This window comes from Dipodomys ordii, unplaced genomic scaffold (genome assembly GCF_000151885.1).
Source record: "Dipodomys ordii isolate 6190 unplaced genomic scaffold, Dord_2.0 Scaffold41, whole genome shotgun sequence".
Lineage (NCBI taxonomy): Eukaryota > Metazoa > Chordata > Mammalia > Rodentia > Heteromyidae > Dipodomys > Dipodomys ordii.
Genome location: NW_012267257.1, coordinates 1,568,989 through 1,585,698, shown reverse-complemented (window position 1 = coordinate 1,585,698; position 16,710 = coordinate 1,568,989). Strand labels below are relative to the sequence as shown.

The 16,710-nt window shown below is 46.6% G+C and overlaps 2 protein-coding genes across 2 annotated transcripts in view; both read right to left on the bottom strand.

Moving 5' to 3' along the window:
- Positions 1-1,793: 1,793 nt before the first annotated feature.
- On the bottom strand, positions 1,794-4,126 carry Ccno (cyclin O). The gene is made up of 3 exons (XM_013018574.1): positions 3,749-4,126; positions 2,971-3,156; positions 1,794-2,297 (listed from the first exon to the last, which is right to left on the bottom strand). Exons 1-3 carry the CDS (start codon positions 4,124-4,126, stop codon positions 1,818-1,820), a joined length of 1,044 nt encoding a protein of 347 aa, XP_012874028.1. The 3' UTR covers positions 1,794-1,817.
- Positions 4,127-12,919: 8,793 nt separating this feature from the next.
- Positions 12,920-16,710, bottom strand: part of Dhx29 (DEAH (Asp-Glu-Ala-His) box polypeptide 29) — a 59,405-nt gene continuing 55,614 nt past the window's right edge. Inside the window, exon 25 of the mRNA XM_013018505.1 lies at positions 12,920-13,003. Within this exon, the coding sequence (XP_012873959.1) occupies positions 12,920-13,003 (84 nt within the window). The remainder of the gene's footprint in view (positions 13,004-16,710) is intronic.

Here is a 16,710-nt window from a genome sequence, read left to right as displayed (position 1 = left end):
TTCTTTTTTGCTTATGTGGTGCTGAGGAATCGAACCCAGGGCCTCTGGCATGCAAGGCAAGCACTCTACCACTGAGCCACCTTCCCAGCCCCTATGTTGATTTTTTTTTAAAGTAGCTTTGCACTTACACCTCCAGCTGGAAGAACCAGAGTCAGACAGCCCAGGCTCTGGAAGTCACTTGGAAATTGTACAAAGACAATTCTCTAAATTTGCTTTGATTTTATTTTTGTCATGTTTTTACTTACTCTAAATGCAGTGGGGCAAGTGACTAGAATTCTTCCTCAAAAACTCTTCTAAGTTTTTTTCAAAGCATACAGAAATTTTGGGGGACAGTACATGGACCACACTCCCCCATACCCATTATTAACACTTTCCCCAATTTGCTTTATCTCTGCTTCTTTGCTCCAAGCTTTCCCCACATAAACCTTCTTCACTGTGTAGGCTACCACTGGTCTTCCCTTCTTGAGGGCTTGCTAAGTGCCAGGCCCTATGCTGAGATACGAGGTTATATGAAACCTCCCCATAAAGCTCAGATCTCTCAAATAAATGCTACAGATGAGACTTGGGATGCGCTTATGTATTTAATTGATATTTTATACTACTTTAGAACATTTAAGCTTAATCTCCCTTAAAATTCACCGCCATGCTGGTAGCAATTGTAGAGCTGCAGGTAGTAGAGCTGAGGGTCAAGGCCTACAGCAAATTTGTGACAATGAGAATGAAGATGTGACCACCATAAAATCACAGACATTTCAGCCAGCCATATCACTTCCAAGTCTAGTTTCTCCATTTGTGGCATGACTAAACAAGAATGGTGCCCCAAGCAGAGAACTCTTACTAATAACTTGTGAGTCAGGTAGAGTTTTTGAGAATGTCCAGAAAAATATCCGTGGGAGCTGTTTAACAGTGTGAAGAGTAGGATTCTTTAATAAGATCACCTGCCATCATTCTCTGTCCCATGACATCCTGTGAAAAACTGCTTCACAGAATTGTTAGAGGCTATGTTTGACATAGCAAATGCTGAAGACCGTACACAGTACAAAGCCTTTATTACCATCGTGCCGTTGTTAGCCTGGGCCCACAGCTACGTGTGAACATCAGAGGATCCAGGTGATTACAGCAGAGGGGGGCTCACCTGGCAGCTCTCAGCCTGCAAAGCCTTTCTTTCCACCCTTTGCCAGTTGCTTGTGGGATTCTCTGTAATGGAATATGGGGCTTCATCCTCTGCGGGTGTAGTGTGCCTACCTGGTCCCCACAGCTTTCTGCTTCCCGATCACCTGTGTAATGAGTGCAGCAGGTGGCTTCTGGACAGCACGGACTGTTCTACTGAGCCTCACACCTCAGCACACACCACAGACACCTGGGGGCGGCGTGAGTCTCCTCCCAGCAGGGTCATGGGACCAGACAGGTAAGTGAACTTGACTGGTCTAATTAGACCTTGGCTAAATACTTCTCATGGAGATGCTAACTGCAGAAGGAAGCTGTGGTTGAGGAGGATCCACAAATTGCCAACTTCCCCTGTTTCAGGGTTAATTTCATTTCTGTGAAAGACAGATGGCAAATATAGCTGCATTCAAACAAACCGTGATAGATAGCCCGTGTATTAGGGAAAGACAGCTCCCTGGTGCGCTCTAAGGGTTGAATAAATAAACAACCAGGTGCTGCTATTGTGCACTATTTACAAACAGCAGGATGGCGGCAAGCCCAAGTCCCGGACCTTCCTGGGCTGGTCATAATTGTGCTCCTCGGAGGCCATGGGGGGGGGGGAGGGCTGACATCCAGGCTGAAACGTAAGGAGCCTGAGTGTGTGTTTTATTTCAAGCTCGAGACAGGCTGCACTTCTCGGAGATCTGGAGGGGCAGCATGTGAGTCAGGGAGGTGCCGTTGATGGCCACCAGCAGCTGCAGCTTGCCCAAGCAGTCCTGCAGCGCCTCCTCAGGGTGCTCGCCCAGGTGCAGGTCCACGGGGCGGGGGAGCCGCAGCATGCGGTCCGCCAGCACCAAGCAGCAGATGGCCAGCAGGGAGGGGGTGTAACTGGTAAAGGCATAGTCGGCCAGACTCAGCTCAGCCACGGCCCGCGCCAGGGATTGCGCTTCCAGGGCTTCCGAGACCTCTGCGTGGCCGGCCTCCACGCGCGCGTGAGTGAAATGTTCCAGGAAGAAGCTGATAGTGGGCGCGCTCACGCTGAAGTGCAGCTTGTGCAGAACGATGCACTCGAGGTTGCAGAGCTGCTGCCGGGAGAAGGCGCCGCAGCACAGGGCCAGGAGCTGTTTCACCCTGGGTGGGTGTACCTCCACCTGAAATACAGGGTGTGCTAGGTCCCTGCTCCCCCCTCGCCCCTGGCAGCTTCCATATCTGAAAACTGAGAGAAAATCGGGAGCCCCTTCATCCCTTCCAGCAGGGCTGCTGGGGTCACTGCACACTTTCCCCACCGCCTGGCACCCCATGATTCCACTGAAAGGGAAATGGGGGTGTGGGGGGTGAACTCAGGGTCTAAGCACTGTCCCAGAGCTTTTGTGCTCAAGGACAGCACTCTACCACTTGAGCCACAGCCCCATTTCCAGTTCTTTTGGGGTAGTTTATTGGAGCTAAGTGGCACGGACGTTCCTGCCTGGGCTGGCTGCGAACCATGATTCTTACATTTCAGCTTCCAGGTCTGGGCCACTGGCACACAGCGGTCGGGGAAAGTTTTGAGATTTGCTTTTTATTGTTCGTTTTCTTCCTTCGCAGACTAGAATAGTGGTGCCACCGAGCTTTGGGGATTGACTACAGATTATCTCTTTAGGAGCTGAAAAGGATTGGTTGGCGGGAGAATTGTGTGAAGGTCCGGCTGTGGCATGCATTGATTTGCAAGCGCCCCCGAAAAGAAGTAGAAGGACCCCAAAGCTGAGCGGTGCGCTGGAAAGCTGGGGTGTCCAGAAAGTGGAGGGTTTGGCTGCACCCCTCCCGAGGCCTCGAAGAAGGAAGTACCTGTTTGCACGCGATGAGCAGAGAGGTGACTCCAAGCAGCTGGAAGCAATCTGCAGCCACCGGCGTGGTGGTGAGGAAGCGATCCAGAGTGTTCACCGCCAGGCACAGCGACTCGAAGGAAAGGCCGAACTGGCGGTGCACGGGGATCAGCCAGCTGAGCAGCTTACAGCGAGACTCGGCCGTCACCTGCAGGGAGGGTGGAGGGAGGCAGCCCGCTGAGCCCAGGGCTAGAAGGGCGGGGAGACGAGGCTGGGGAGAGGGAGGATCGGGAGTCCCTGGGAGCTTCCCCCGAGGTAGACAGAAAGCACGGAAACTGGGCACGTGCGCAACGCGCGAGAACTCGGGCTGGAGGTCGACAGGCCCGGCCGGACGCCCCGCGCTGGGCCAGCCCGGGGCGCACAGCGTCCCCCCGTGCAATCCCAGCAATTCAGTGCGAGGTCAGGGGTAGGGGAGCAGTCCGTTTTGCAGATAAAAAAAAAAAAAGAGTGGGGGGAGAGTGGGGTGGGACTGTAAAACAGGAGTCCGAATTCGAACCTAGAAACTCCATGCATTCCACGCTGCCCCCACTAACTATTAGCGTGACGGCTTGGGGCAGGTCTTGGAAGCCGAGTCCTCCCCACTTTTCTCCATCGGAAAAGCAAGGCCAGCTTCCCCGGCTCTGGGAAGCTCCTTTTGATCCATCTAGGGAGCGGGAACGGGGCTGCACCGGCCTGGACGCGCGCGGGGCGGCCGCCCGGACAGGAGGGAGCCGGGACGCGAGCAGCGGCGGCGGCCTCACTTGTGGCTGCCGCGCGAGCGACGCCCGCGGGTGGAAGCGGCTCTCCTGCGCCCTGCGGAAGGCGTAGCAGCTCGGGCCGTAGTCACGGAAGGTCTGGAGATCGAGCGGCGTCCACGACTGAGCCGGGCCGGGCAGGGGGCTGCAGCCCCAAGCCGCCGACGCCCCAGGGCTGTCGGCGCCGTCCGAGCCCGAGCTCGGGGACTCAGACAGGTCGCCGACGCCAGAGTCCCCGGGGAGCGGGCGCGGGAGCAGGGGCTGCAGCGGCTCCTTCCTCCGGAGGCGCGGGCGCCGGCTCTTCTTCACCGGGGCGCGGAGGTGGCGACTGCTGTCCCGCGTCCCAACCCGGGCTGCAGGGCTGGCCGGGGAGGGGGTCACCATGATGCAGCCCGGTGGCCGCTCCGCGGCCCCCCAGCGCCCGGGCGGAATCGTGCGCGCGGGAGAAACGCGGGACGCGGCGGCTGGCGCACCCCTAAGTACTGGGCCAGCCCCTTCCCTCTGCCACACCCGCGGCTTCTCAGTGGCTGGGCCGCGAGCGGCACGAGAGCCGCGCTTTCCCGGACCCGGAACGCCTCCCTTCCCCCTGCGGGCGGCGGGGAGGGGGAGGGGGCGGAGGGGAGGGGAAGCCGCGCGCGCCGCTCACCTGCCAATCACCGCGCGCCGCGCGTGCGTCCCGCGTTACCTGGGCAACCGCAGCCGGTGACTTGGCGGGAGCTGGGCGCGCGCGGAGAAGGGGCCGCCAGGTCCCTGCCAGGTGAGAGGCGGACCCAGCCAGCAGGCTCGTCTGTCCCCGAGCAAAGAAAGACCCTCGTTGGCCAGATGGTCCCGCCACGCTGCGAGCAGCCTCCGCGTGGCTCCAACCCAGAGCGGCTAATTTTGTGAAAGTTCACTAATGAGCTTCAGAAGGAAGGGCGGACCAGAATCGGGCCGCACAGTCTTCTCCAGGGACTCATACAAGTAATGAGGAGTCGTTGGCGAGTGTTTCCGTCAATATCCCTCCTTTCCTCCCTCCCTCCCTCCCTCCCTCCCTCCCTCCCTCCCTTCCTTCCTCCCTTCTTCTTTCCTCCCTCCCTCCCTTCCTCCCTCCCTTCCTCCCTCCCTTCCTCCCTCCCTCCCTTCCTTCCTTCCTTCCTTCCTTCCTTCCTTCCTTCCTTCCTTCCTTCCTTCCTTCCTTCCTCAGGGAGCCGAGCTTTGGCTGCTGTGTATGTAGGAACTAGGTCCAGCAGCCAGACCGATCCAACAGAACCCCAAACTGCACAGACAACCTCACTGTGAGCCTGAGAGGTCTTCAAGATAGTACTTTACCCCGAGCTTTTCTCCCGAGCTAAATAAGCTCAGGCTGTAGGAGGTTAAGAACATTCGTGTGTCGCAGGGTTGACATTTTCTAGATTCATCGAACTGCTCACCTGTTCTGATTTAGGACATTATAATCTAACCTCTGCCCCAGAAGCTCAGTCCTTTCTGAGATATTCCCTGCTCCCGGAACAAGGGAGAGATTTAGGAAGTAAAGTGGGGAGGGGCGGCATCCAGGCACGAGAGACAGCACTGGATGCACTGGACCTCACAGACACTTCTACTGATTTAGTCCACAGACTTCTGTCCCGATGAAGCCCTCTGACCTGAGAGAAGCTAAGAACCTATGACACGTTAGGAGAGCTGGGGCACCAGGAGCATCTTACTCCACCCTGTGGGCACATCCTAGAGCAGGAATTCTTGATACCTTCAGCTGGAATTTTCCAGAACCACTACAGTAGGCAAGCTGCTAGTCTCCATATGAACAGCAGGTGCGGTCCACTTCATCGTATTCCAGTGTATGCCATCAAAAATGCCAATTTCTCCACAAATTTAGAAGTTTAATAGGGAGAATGGGCTGGTGTGTCCTGGGCAGGCAGATGAGAGGCAAAGAATGGATTTCATAGTCAGACACTTAAATAGCAACTTGAGAGATTCCCTGGCTCAGAATCACCTGGGTGGAGCCAAAGGACAGGTGGCTGGCCTGTCTCCTCTCAGGCTATTGTTAGGCAACATTATGGGAGTTGATTCCTAAGGGTTCAGATATCAGACTTCTTCCTAGAAGAGCTTTGTGGGTGAGTAGGAAGAATCTGGGAAATCCAGTTATTACTACCCATCCAGATGTCTGTTGTACAGTGGAAAGGGCACTGGGTCCAAATGTCCCGTCCAAATTGACATACCTTCATTGACCTTCTTGGGCAAGACATTGCTGAATCTTCACTTCCTCATCTGTACATGTGGATTACTACTTGCCTTGAGAGCCGAGGGTCTTGAGGCCAATAATGACCTTTGTGGTTGTCTGACCTTTTTTTTTTTTCTGTCGGTCAAACTCTGGGCCTGCGCACTGTCCCTCAGCTCTTCAGCTCAAGGCAAGTGCTCTACTACTTGAGCCACAGCACCACTTCACTACTTACTTTGAGAATTAATAATATTATTACACTAGATATTTTGTTGTTTTTTTTAAAAAATATAAAACTCTATGTTTTGTGTGTATGTATGTGTGTGTGCATGTGTGTCTGTGTGTGTGTATGTGCTGGTCCTGAGATTAGAACTCAGAACCTGGGCACTGTCCCTGAGCTTTTTGGTAGTGCCCTACCACTTGAGCGATAACTACACTTCTTTCTGGGATTTTTTTGGTGGTTAATTGGAAATAAGGGTCTTATGGCCTTTCCTGTCAGGGCTGGCTTCAAACCAAGATCCTCAGATCTTAGCCTCCTGAGTAGCTAGGATTATAGCTGTGAACCAGCACCTGGATCTTGTTTTGTGTGTGTTGGTACTTGCTGGTACTTGTGTGTGCTGGGGCTTGCTTGAAAACTACTTTTAACTGTTGTCAATTCCAGTTCTTCCAGGTATGGATGGCCCATGAGAATAAATAATTGAAGCCGGCAATGCAGAAATATCTGTGAGACTCTATCTCCAAATATCTGGCAAAAAACCTGGACATGGGCTAGGAAGGTGGCTCAGTGGTAGAGCGCTTGCCTTGCATGCCTGTGGCCCTGGGTTCCATTCCTTAGCACCACATAAGCAAAAAGGAAAAAAAGCTGGAAGTGGCTCTGTGGCTCAAGTGGTAGAGCACTAGCATTGAGCTGAAGAGCTGAGGGACAGTGCCCAGGCCCAGAGTTCAGGCCCCACGACCGGACTTAGATCCCTAATTACTTTGCTAAACTACTTCAGCAGCAAGATCTTACAGTGCCCTGTACACTGTATTAGATATTTAAATGTTACCTGAAGCCATTGAAAAGATGGAGAGAGAGATAATATCTTTTGTTGAAGAGACTGATATGTGGAAAGTGATTAGAGGGACAAATTGGAAGCCCAATCAGGGGCAGTAGTTCAGGCAAGAGATGCTGTGGGAATGACAGAGTTAAGAGAGTAGAGTCAACAGGTATTTCAAGAGATTAAAAGGGGGCTCAAAGTTGGGGGACAGGACAAATTAAGGAGAACTTTGAGTCTGGGCTTATGTACCAAAGACATTAAAGCAATGGAGCCTCGGAAAGTCTGATTAATATCCAGAAATATGAGTTCTATCCAACGAAGTCTTTTTTTATTAGTTGGTCATGGATCTTGTACTTGGGGTCTGGGTACTATCCCTGAGCTTTTGAACCTCTATCCTCAGATCTCAGCCTCCTGAGTAGTGAGGATTACAGGTGTGAGCTACCAGCACCTGAATTTCAGCTAGGTCTTTAAAGATAGACCTCAGTCAGGTTTCAAGTGTTTTTATACAATCCATATCAATTTATACATACTTCCATTGTGCTTTATGAGATATGGAAAAAAAACTTTGAAGACATTTACTGTACGCATCCCAGTCATAAAAGAATATTTTAATTTACGGAGTATTTTTAAAATGTTTTTTCTTAGTTAGAAGTGTATGAAACCTCAAACTTTCTGGCATAAGTAAGTCAAAAAATGAAGTTGTAAGGGAAAAAAATAAGTGAAGGAAAAAATTTTCTGGAGAAGATAAGGAGTCTTGGATTTAAGCCTGTTAAGCCTGAGCTATCTGCCAGACATCCACAAGGAAGCTTGAGTGAGCATTTGAAAAGCAAGTGGGAAATTCAAGAATGAAGTTGGTCTAGAGACAGAATTTGGTGTCCTCACTGCATAAGGGCAGTTCATACCATTTACTTTGAACAGCAAATCAGTGGCTCCTTCCATCTTACACAATGCTTTCTTGATGGGCCATTCCTTACTGTCCAACTTGCTGTTTAAACCTAGTTCAATGTAGTTGTAGATGGGACATGGAAGGTAGCATCCCTACACCTCCCTAGTTTGTTCTACCTTCTACAGTTTTCTGCCCAAGATCATCACTCAGAGATATATAGGTGCTGCATGCTCCCTACCTTAATTTTTGTTATTGTTGCTGTTCTGGTCCTGGGGCTTGAACACAAGGCCTGGGCACTGTCCTTGAGCTTCTTTTGCTCAAGGCTAGTATTCTACAACTTGAGCCACAGCTCTACTTCTGGCATTTTTGGTAGTTAATTTGGAGCCAATTGGAGACTTTCTTGCCTGAGCTGGCTTCAAACTGTGATTCTTGAATAGTAGCTGAGTAGCTAGGATTACACATGTGAGAACCAGCATCTGACTTAGTTCCTTAATATTTGTGGTATGAACAATCTGGTCCAATTTCAGGGCTTTTTGCTTTCCCTGTGAAATATCTTTAAATTAATTTCTACTAATTAATCTCTTTGGGATCTATGCCCAGAGAGAGCAAGGTAAACCTGAAATACTTCAAACCTGTAAAACCTAATTAAAGCCAAGTTTCTCTAATGAAAAAGCAGCTTAACTATGATTTGACCTGTTTGTTTTCAGGTGCCATTTATGAAATGTGCAAGGAAGTATTAATATAAGGGAACCAAAGGAGGATTGTTTTCTTTTTGTCCTAGTTGGGAACTTCAGCTTGAGACAAAAGGTCCTTTCTTACCCTGCCCTAACTCACACTGGAGTTGAATTCAGAACTGAACCTTGTTTCAGTCACCAAAATAGTGGGTTGGCAATAACTGGACAACTTTGTTATTGCCTCAGGTAACCTTTAAACTCAGTTCGATGTCACTGAAAATTACAGTATTTACTTAAGAATCTGTTTTCTATGACTGTACTTAAGCTCTGAAAATTGAGGCATATTTAAGGTTCTTAAAGTCAGACAAGTTTTGCAAGTATTTAATAAACAAAGGGTAGCACGTTTTTAGAGCCTAGATGTTTGTCTTCAACCTCTGACTGTCCACCTGGGGAAAGCTCCTTGTCACTGCCTTCTAGTGTTTGGCCAATTCCCAGTTCATTACGGGGTCAGAGCACACACTGAGGTAACTGCTTCTCCCCTCAAGCATGGCTGTGCCGGGTCTCCCACCCACCTGGGGCCACCTGCCCAGCATGGGTAGGATCCTGCACGCTGAGATTTTGCTTTTGAGGCAAAGTCCTTGAGTTCAAAGCCTCGCTGCAGCACAAAAGTTCTGTAGCTTCAGGCAAGTTATTCAAATCATTCTTTAATTTTCCTGGCTGTTTTTAGGTTTTAATGTCTCCGTCTTCATTAGTTTATGTATGGTGTGTTCACATGTATATTTTTGGGAGGGGGAGGTGGGGACAGCTCAGAACTTGAGGGAAAAATGGTGAAAAAGTGCAGCAGTGGCACAGCTCCCTGGACAGTGAGGAAAGTGAACTATCCAACTCATAGGAGGAGGCAGGAGGGAGGGACTGGGAGAGAATGAGGGAGCAGAAGACACTGTATGAAAGGAAATGTAGCCCAGCGCTGGTGGCTCACACCTGTAATCCTAGCTACTCAGGAGGCTGAGATCTGAGGATCTCAGTTCAAAGCCAGCCCAGGCAGGAAAGTCCATGAGATTCTTATCTCCAATTAACCACCAGAAAACTGGAAGTGGCATTGTGGCTCAAGTGGTGGAGTGCTTGCCTTGAGCTGAAGAGCTGAGGGACAGCGCCCAGCCCAGAGTTCAAGACCCATGACCCACAAAAAAAAAAAAAGAAGAAAATAAGGAAATGTACTCATTGATTCATGTAATTGCAACCCCTCTGTACATCACCTCTATAATAACAATAAAGTAAACTTAAAAAAATATGGGACAGTAAGAGATACCGCTGGAGAAGAAAGAGAGGTCACAGCCAGCTGAGCCCTACCAGAGACAGATTGTAATGTAATGCTATGATGACAAGCAGTATGGCAGGATTGGAAGAAGGTTCTGAGCTTCATTGGTTTGAAGGAACCCATAGGAAGGGCATGAGGCTGGGAGCATTGGTAAATGATGTTGTTTTTTTTTTGCCACCAACAACCAGTTTGTTTCAAAAAAGCCAGCATAGGGGCTGGGAAGGTGGCCCAGTGGTAGAGCACTTGCTTTGCATGCATGAGGCTCTGGGTTCGATTCCTCAGCAATAAGCAAAAAGAAAAAAGCCAGAAGTGGTGCTGTGGCTCAAGTGGTAGAGCGTTAGCCTCGAGCTGAAGAGCTGAGGGACAGTGCCCAGGCCCAGAGTTCAGGCCCCACGACTAGACCCCCCCTACCCCCCCAAATAAAAGCCAGCATAGCACTGTACAGACACTGATACCTATGTGGAAATCAAAGAAGGGAAAAGATGCTGCCTGAAGCTCACTGAGGCAAGTCTTTGGTGTGGGTTTGCTTTGGACCAGCAAAGCATTGGATGATCATTTGCAGATCCCCTACCAGGAAACAGTCTAATTCTTGTGGTATATGCTCAGGGACTGGAAACTTTGAAAAAGGATGGACAGTCAACTGTTTTTTCTTTCACTTTCAAGGGGGCTCTGGTAGTTCAGAATGCTACCATAGAAAGCCTTGCATATCACAGTAGAAAATACATCTCTGGTTTCGTGTGTTTACTATTTGTTTCAAATTTAGGTTTTGAATCGGGACATTATTGACAAATGAGTTATCTTAGTTTTTGTTAAGGGATTTTTGATGTCATTGCTAGAGTACTATTATTATTATTATTATTTTTGCCAGTCCTGGGTCTTGAACTCACAGCCTGGGCACTGTCCCCGAGCTTCTTTTGCTCAAGGTTAGCACTCTACCACTTAAGTCACAGCACCACTTCGGGCTCTTTCTGTTTACATGGTACTAAGGAATCAAACCCAAGGTTTCATGCATGCTAGGCAAGCACTCTACAACTAAGCCACATTCCCAGCCCCAATATTATTATTATTATTATTAAGGTGAATAGAGGTGTAAGTCAGGTAATGAGTGCAGTTCTGCTCTTCCTTTGCTTTCCCCATTTCCCTTCCATCCTTGCCCACAAACTATGTAGTTTATTTTCCACATAGTGTATATTGAATATATGGTACCATTATTAAAGTTGTATTTCAAAACCTAATCAGTATTTTATTACAGGATTTTGATGATGCCAGAACTCTTTTGCACAGTAATTCAAATTCAAGCCTGCTAGATCAGGGGTTTGCTACTAGTTTGGACTTAGTACTGATTATTTTGCTTGTAGCCTTATTGTAAACAAACTAATTACTAGTTTCCTTTGCACAAAATTTGAAATTTACTGCTTCATTTATAGTATTTATATTATTAACATGGATTGATAGAGGTGAATTATTTATAGATTACTTCCTGAAGTAGTTTGGTATTCCTTGTTTGGAACAGTCAGCCCACTAAGCAGAGGACAACCTCTTGGCAAATGAGTGTAATAATTATTCATTTCCAAGGTATGTAAGCATATAAGTAAATACAGGGACAGGCTCTGTTCTCAACAGAAATTATCTTCAATTAGTGTGCTTTACAAGAGGTTTCTCATTTCGTAGAAAACTGTTATTTTGGTATGTGTCAGTGCTTATTTTGAATGATTGTTTGCAGAATGTATAGTATTTTTGCTTTGATGGTTACATTTTATGACGTAATGCTTTATCACTCCCATGAGACCTTTGCCTTCCCAATACATGGACAGTGTCTGTATCAGCTCTAAATGGATAATGTATATAAGTACATTAAGCTTGAAACCAAAGGAGAAATGAAGCATTCAGAGACTTAAAATTTGAAAAAGGTACACTTGATATTTTATTGTAAGTACTGATATTTATAAATAAACTACAGCATGTTGCTGCTTGTTTTCAAGTACATGGGGAGTTGTTTTTTTTTTTTTTTTTTTTTGTTTTGCTTTTTTTTCTTTGGGTCCAGTCGTGGGGCCTGAACTCTGGGCCTGGGCGCTGCCTTTCAGCTCTTCAGCTCAAGGCTAGTGCTCTACCATTTGAACCACAGCAACACTTCCAGCTTTTTTTCTTTTTGCTTATGTGGTACTGAGAAATCGAACCCAGGGCCTCAGGCATGCAAGGCAAGTGCTCTACAACTGAGCCACCTTCCCAGCCCCGGGGAGTTGTTTTTTTAAGTCATCTTGAAATAGCTATTATAGAACTGCTGAACAAAAATTCTGCAATGCATCTTCGTAAATTTTGTTATTTGAAGAAATGTTATTATTTTAAAAATAGACATCTCAGGCCACATGTAAATGATATTCGAGGTTTGAATAAAAGTCTGTTTGCTCAAAAAGTGGAGTGGTACGAGTCTCTAAAGTTGTTGTGAGGACTGAAAAAGACATAAATAAGACATGTAATGTTCAATAGATCAGTTGTTGCTGCAGTTACATAGTGATTTTTTCAGGGGATGTGTAAGACGTGTCTTTTTGCCATGCAAGATGGTTGATTTTCAGTTTGTTATGGTGTGTGTGTGTGTGCATGTGCGCATGCACGCACCCATGCATATGTGTGAGGGAGAGAAAGAGAGGAGAAATAGGGCAGGAGGGAGGGAGGAATAATTAGCCAATTTGCAAGGAGGCTGCTATTCACATTATAGTTCCTCTGGACTTACCTGAAATTTGAGTGTATTTGGGTGTTGACCTAAAGTCATAGCCTTCCAAATAAGTACTAGTGGAGGCTGGGAAGGTGGCTCAGTGGTAGAGCGCTTGCCTTGCATCCCTGAGGCCGTGAGTTCGATTCCTCAGCACCACATAAGCAAAATGAAAAAAGCCGGAAGTGGCACTGTGGCTCAAGTGGTAGAGCTCTAGCCTGCAGCCGAAGAGCTGAGGGACAGCGCCCAGGCCCAGAGTTCAGGCCCCACAACCGGACCCCCCCAAAAAAACCCAAATAAGTACTAGTGGAGGGTGCCATCTAAGAAGCTTCACTTAGGTAATGTAGATATGTCTTCCCTACATCCAGATGCTGAATCTGGCCATCAGAAGGACAATGCCATCTTGAGATAGGTCTCCAGCAGCACTTCTGTCCTTCTGTATCTGGATCAGAGTGGATAATGAGAAGAAATAAAAGGTCAAAGGAAGGCATCCAGCCAGCCCAGGCCTCAGCTTTCTGCAGTATGGGAGACTAAGCAACTTGTCTGCATGAGCCAGGGAAGCATTACCTCAAACTGATCCTATCTGGACATTTGCTCTTCTAGGCTCCTCTGGATGGTGGGCATGTCTGGGGAGATGTGAGGGTGCCAGGAACAGCAGTCTTCCTGGTACCATGTGTCTAAAATTTAGGGTAGGACCCTTTGATATGACCAGGATGTTACACTCTTAGATTTGTTTGGGTATTTATTATGTAGCTTTATAAAGCCATTACCAGTACACAGGGAACAGAATTTTGCCATAAGAATTAGGTCATTCCCAGGGTGTTCAGAAATCTTATTTTTATTATAATCTGCTGATAAAATTTCATTAACTGTCAAAAAAAAAGAATTAGGTCATTGCTAGTTATTCATGTGGGAAGAGGTGTGATTTGAGCTGAGGAGATACATAGGTAATTGGCAGAAAAGGAGTCTCTTTCCTGCATTTGCCTCTCCCCGATATTAAAGTATCTAGATAGTAAAGTAATCGTGATGGGCTAGGCGCTGGTGGCTCATGCCTAAATCCTAGCTACTCAGGAGACTGAGATCTGAGGATCATGGTTTGAAGCTAGCCCAGGGCAGGAAAGTCCGTGAGACTCTTATCTCCAATAAACTACTCAGAAAAAGCTAGAAGAGGTACTGTGGCTCAAGTGGTAGAGTGCTAGCCTTAAGCATAAATGGACTCAGGGATAGCACCCAGGCCCTGAGTTGAAGCCCCAGGACTGGCAAAATAAAATAAAAATGATTAGGGCTCAGGGCATGGCTCAAATGGTAGAGTACCTGCCTAGCAAGCACCAAGTCCTCAGTTCAAACCCTAGGGCTGCCAAAAAAAATTTAATTAGCCACATGTACTGTGGTTCACACCTGTATTCCTAGCTATTTAAGCATCTGATACAAGGATGATCATGGTTCAAAGCCAATCTGGGCAGAAAAATCCTTGAGATTCCATCTCCAGTTAACTAGCAAAAAGCCAGACTGGAGGTGTGGCTCAAGTGCCAGCTGAGCAAGTCCAGGTCTTACGCAGGACCCTGAGGTCAAGCCCTGGTACCAAGAAAAAAATGAGCTGCTGTCTGTTGTTGAGCTGTGACTAGCAACCTACTGGAAAATACACTTTATCATCCCACTTTCTTGCTCTGGTGTAAACATATTTTTCACATGGAGAAAAGTTTAAGACAAATTACTCAAGAAAGACCTATGAAAGGTGTCAGTAGGATGTAACCATGCCCAAATACAACTATGTAGTTGTATCTCTCTTCTGCCAAAACCAATACTTAATAAGTGCCAGGTATTACTCTTGTTTTGTAGTGAAGATGGCCCTGCTTCCATAGAGCAAGAGGCAGAAAAGCTGAAGGCAAAACCAAATGAAATCTGGACATAATGTAAAAGGGAGACTTCTCTAAAGGGCATTTTCATATGTTGTATTTGTAAATCAAAATTTCAGTCTTTTAATGTGGAGTCCCTGGTGTGTGTTTGTTTTTGTCTGAGACTGGGACTAAACTCAGTATCTGACACTTTTGCTCGCTGGCTGACGCTCTACCACCTGAGCCAAACCTCGAAGCCCACTTGCTTATGATGTTATTGTGAAGGAGAAACATTTTTTGGTGGTTGGGTGTGCAGGTCCTAACAGTATTACCTAAACATGGATAAATCCCCCTAAAATGTTTTTCATCAGGTTGATGTAGAAAGGGGTAGACTATGCAAAAAATACCTTCCAGCCAAATGCAAGGTAAGGCTATTCTATCTCTGCCTATGGTTGAGATTGCTGTTGCTGCTGCTGATTAAAAAAGATGTGCAATCAGCTTGGAGAAGGGACTCCTTATGGCCAGAGAGGCATGCTATATTAACATAACCTCATACCCCTGTCTTTTCTTTCTCTATTGGATGAAAAACAAAGAAGGTGGCAATTAGTATATTCAGACCATGGTAAAATAACCCTCCTGTCACAAATGTAAAGCAAAACTGCTCTATTGAAAAGCAAGGTTGAGGGCAAAGATATAATGTGCCTACTTGGATGTCAAATCACAGGGTACAGACCACAACACAGCAGATGTTGAGGCCTGCCTAGTCATATGCTTCTTAGAACTCATGAGAAAAGGCAACAAGGGCTCAAAGTTAACGAACTGCAGTTTGTGGCAGTGTAGGCTGACCTGTTGAAAGCAGGATCCAGACTCTAAATATGTTCAGCTAGATGGGTTTGAAATGAATGAAAGAAGAGCTGAGTTTTCTTCTCATAAGCATGTCAACATGTTGAAATTGTATCCTTCAGAAACTGGGAAATTCTGTTTCTCTTCTGGGTCAAAATGGTCCAATATTTACAAGTGTTAAGGACTGAAAGAAGATGACAGCTACACAGAGAATCTTATCAAGCCACAGAAACTATAGAGACCTTGCCTTTAAAGAATATAACAATGTGCAAGACATGGATGATACCAAAGATTTATTGTAAATGTAGTGGCAAATACACAGAATAATCATCATTAAAAAGGAATTAGAAAATTACACATGTTGAAAGTATGTGCTTTTTTCCTGCCACCTTTACATTAATGGCCAATAGCAGTATTTTAGGTATAATGAAATACTTAGCGGTCCACTTTCACATTATTTTATGATTTTATTGTCAACTCAACTTTAAAGCATAGACCATGAATTGTAGTATCAATTATTCTCTGTTTTTATCAATTCCGTAATGATCTGTAGAATCTTGTCATCTAAGTAAAAGAAAAAAGAAACAAAATGAGTAAATTCAACAATGGCTATTTTTGAAAATGTGTACACATTTATGTATGTAGAATACTCTTAAAGGTGATATACAGAGGGACTACATGAGTCTGGTAATGGGTACATTTCCTTTCATACAGTGTCTTCTCTTCCCTCATTCTCTGCCAGTCCTCCCCTCTGGACTCCACCACGAGTTATCTAGTTCACTTTCTTTTTTTTTTTTTTGTCGGTCGTGGGACTTGAACTCTGGGCCTGGGCGCTGTCCCTCAGCTCTTCAGCTCATGGCGAGCGCTCTACCACTTGAGCTACGGTGCCACTTCCGGTTTTCTGGTAGTTTATTGGAGACAGGAGTCCCACGGTTTCTCCTGCCCGGGCTGGCTTTGAACCACAATCCTCAGATCTCAGCCTCCTGAGTAGCTAGGATTACAGGCGTGAGCCACCAGCGCCCGGCTCTAGTTCACTTTCTTAAGTGTCCAATGAGCTCCACTGATGCACAATTACAGTCCATAATTTAGAAGGCTGTTTAATATTGAATATGTGTAGAAAATATTGTCTAGAATTATGTTACTGCTAATTATAATTATACTATACCCATATCAACATTAAAAGTTGACATTTTAGAAAAAAGTCAGTATGAACGGACAAGGGTCTCACATCTAAAATATACTTGGAACTCAAAAAATTAAATCCACCACCAACAAATCCTCAAAGAAACAACTGCCCAATAAATAAGGGGGCTAAAGACTTAAAGAGAAACTTTTCTGAAGAGGAAAGGATGGCCAATAGACACATGAAGAAATGCTCAACCTCCCTAGCCATAAAAGAAATGCAAATCAAGACAACATTGAGATATCACCTCACCCCAGTTAGAATGGCTAAAATCAAGAACTCTAATAA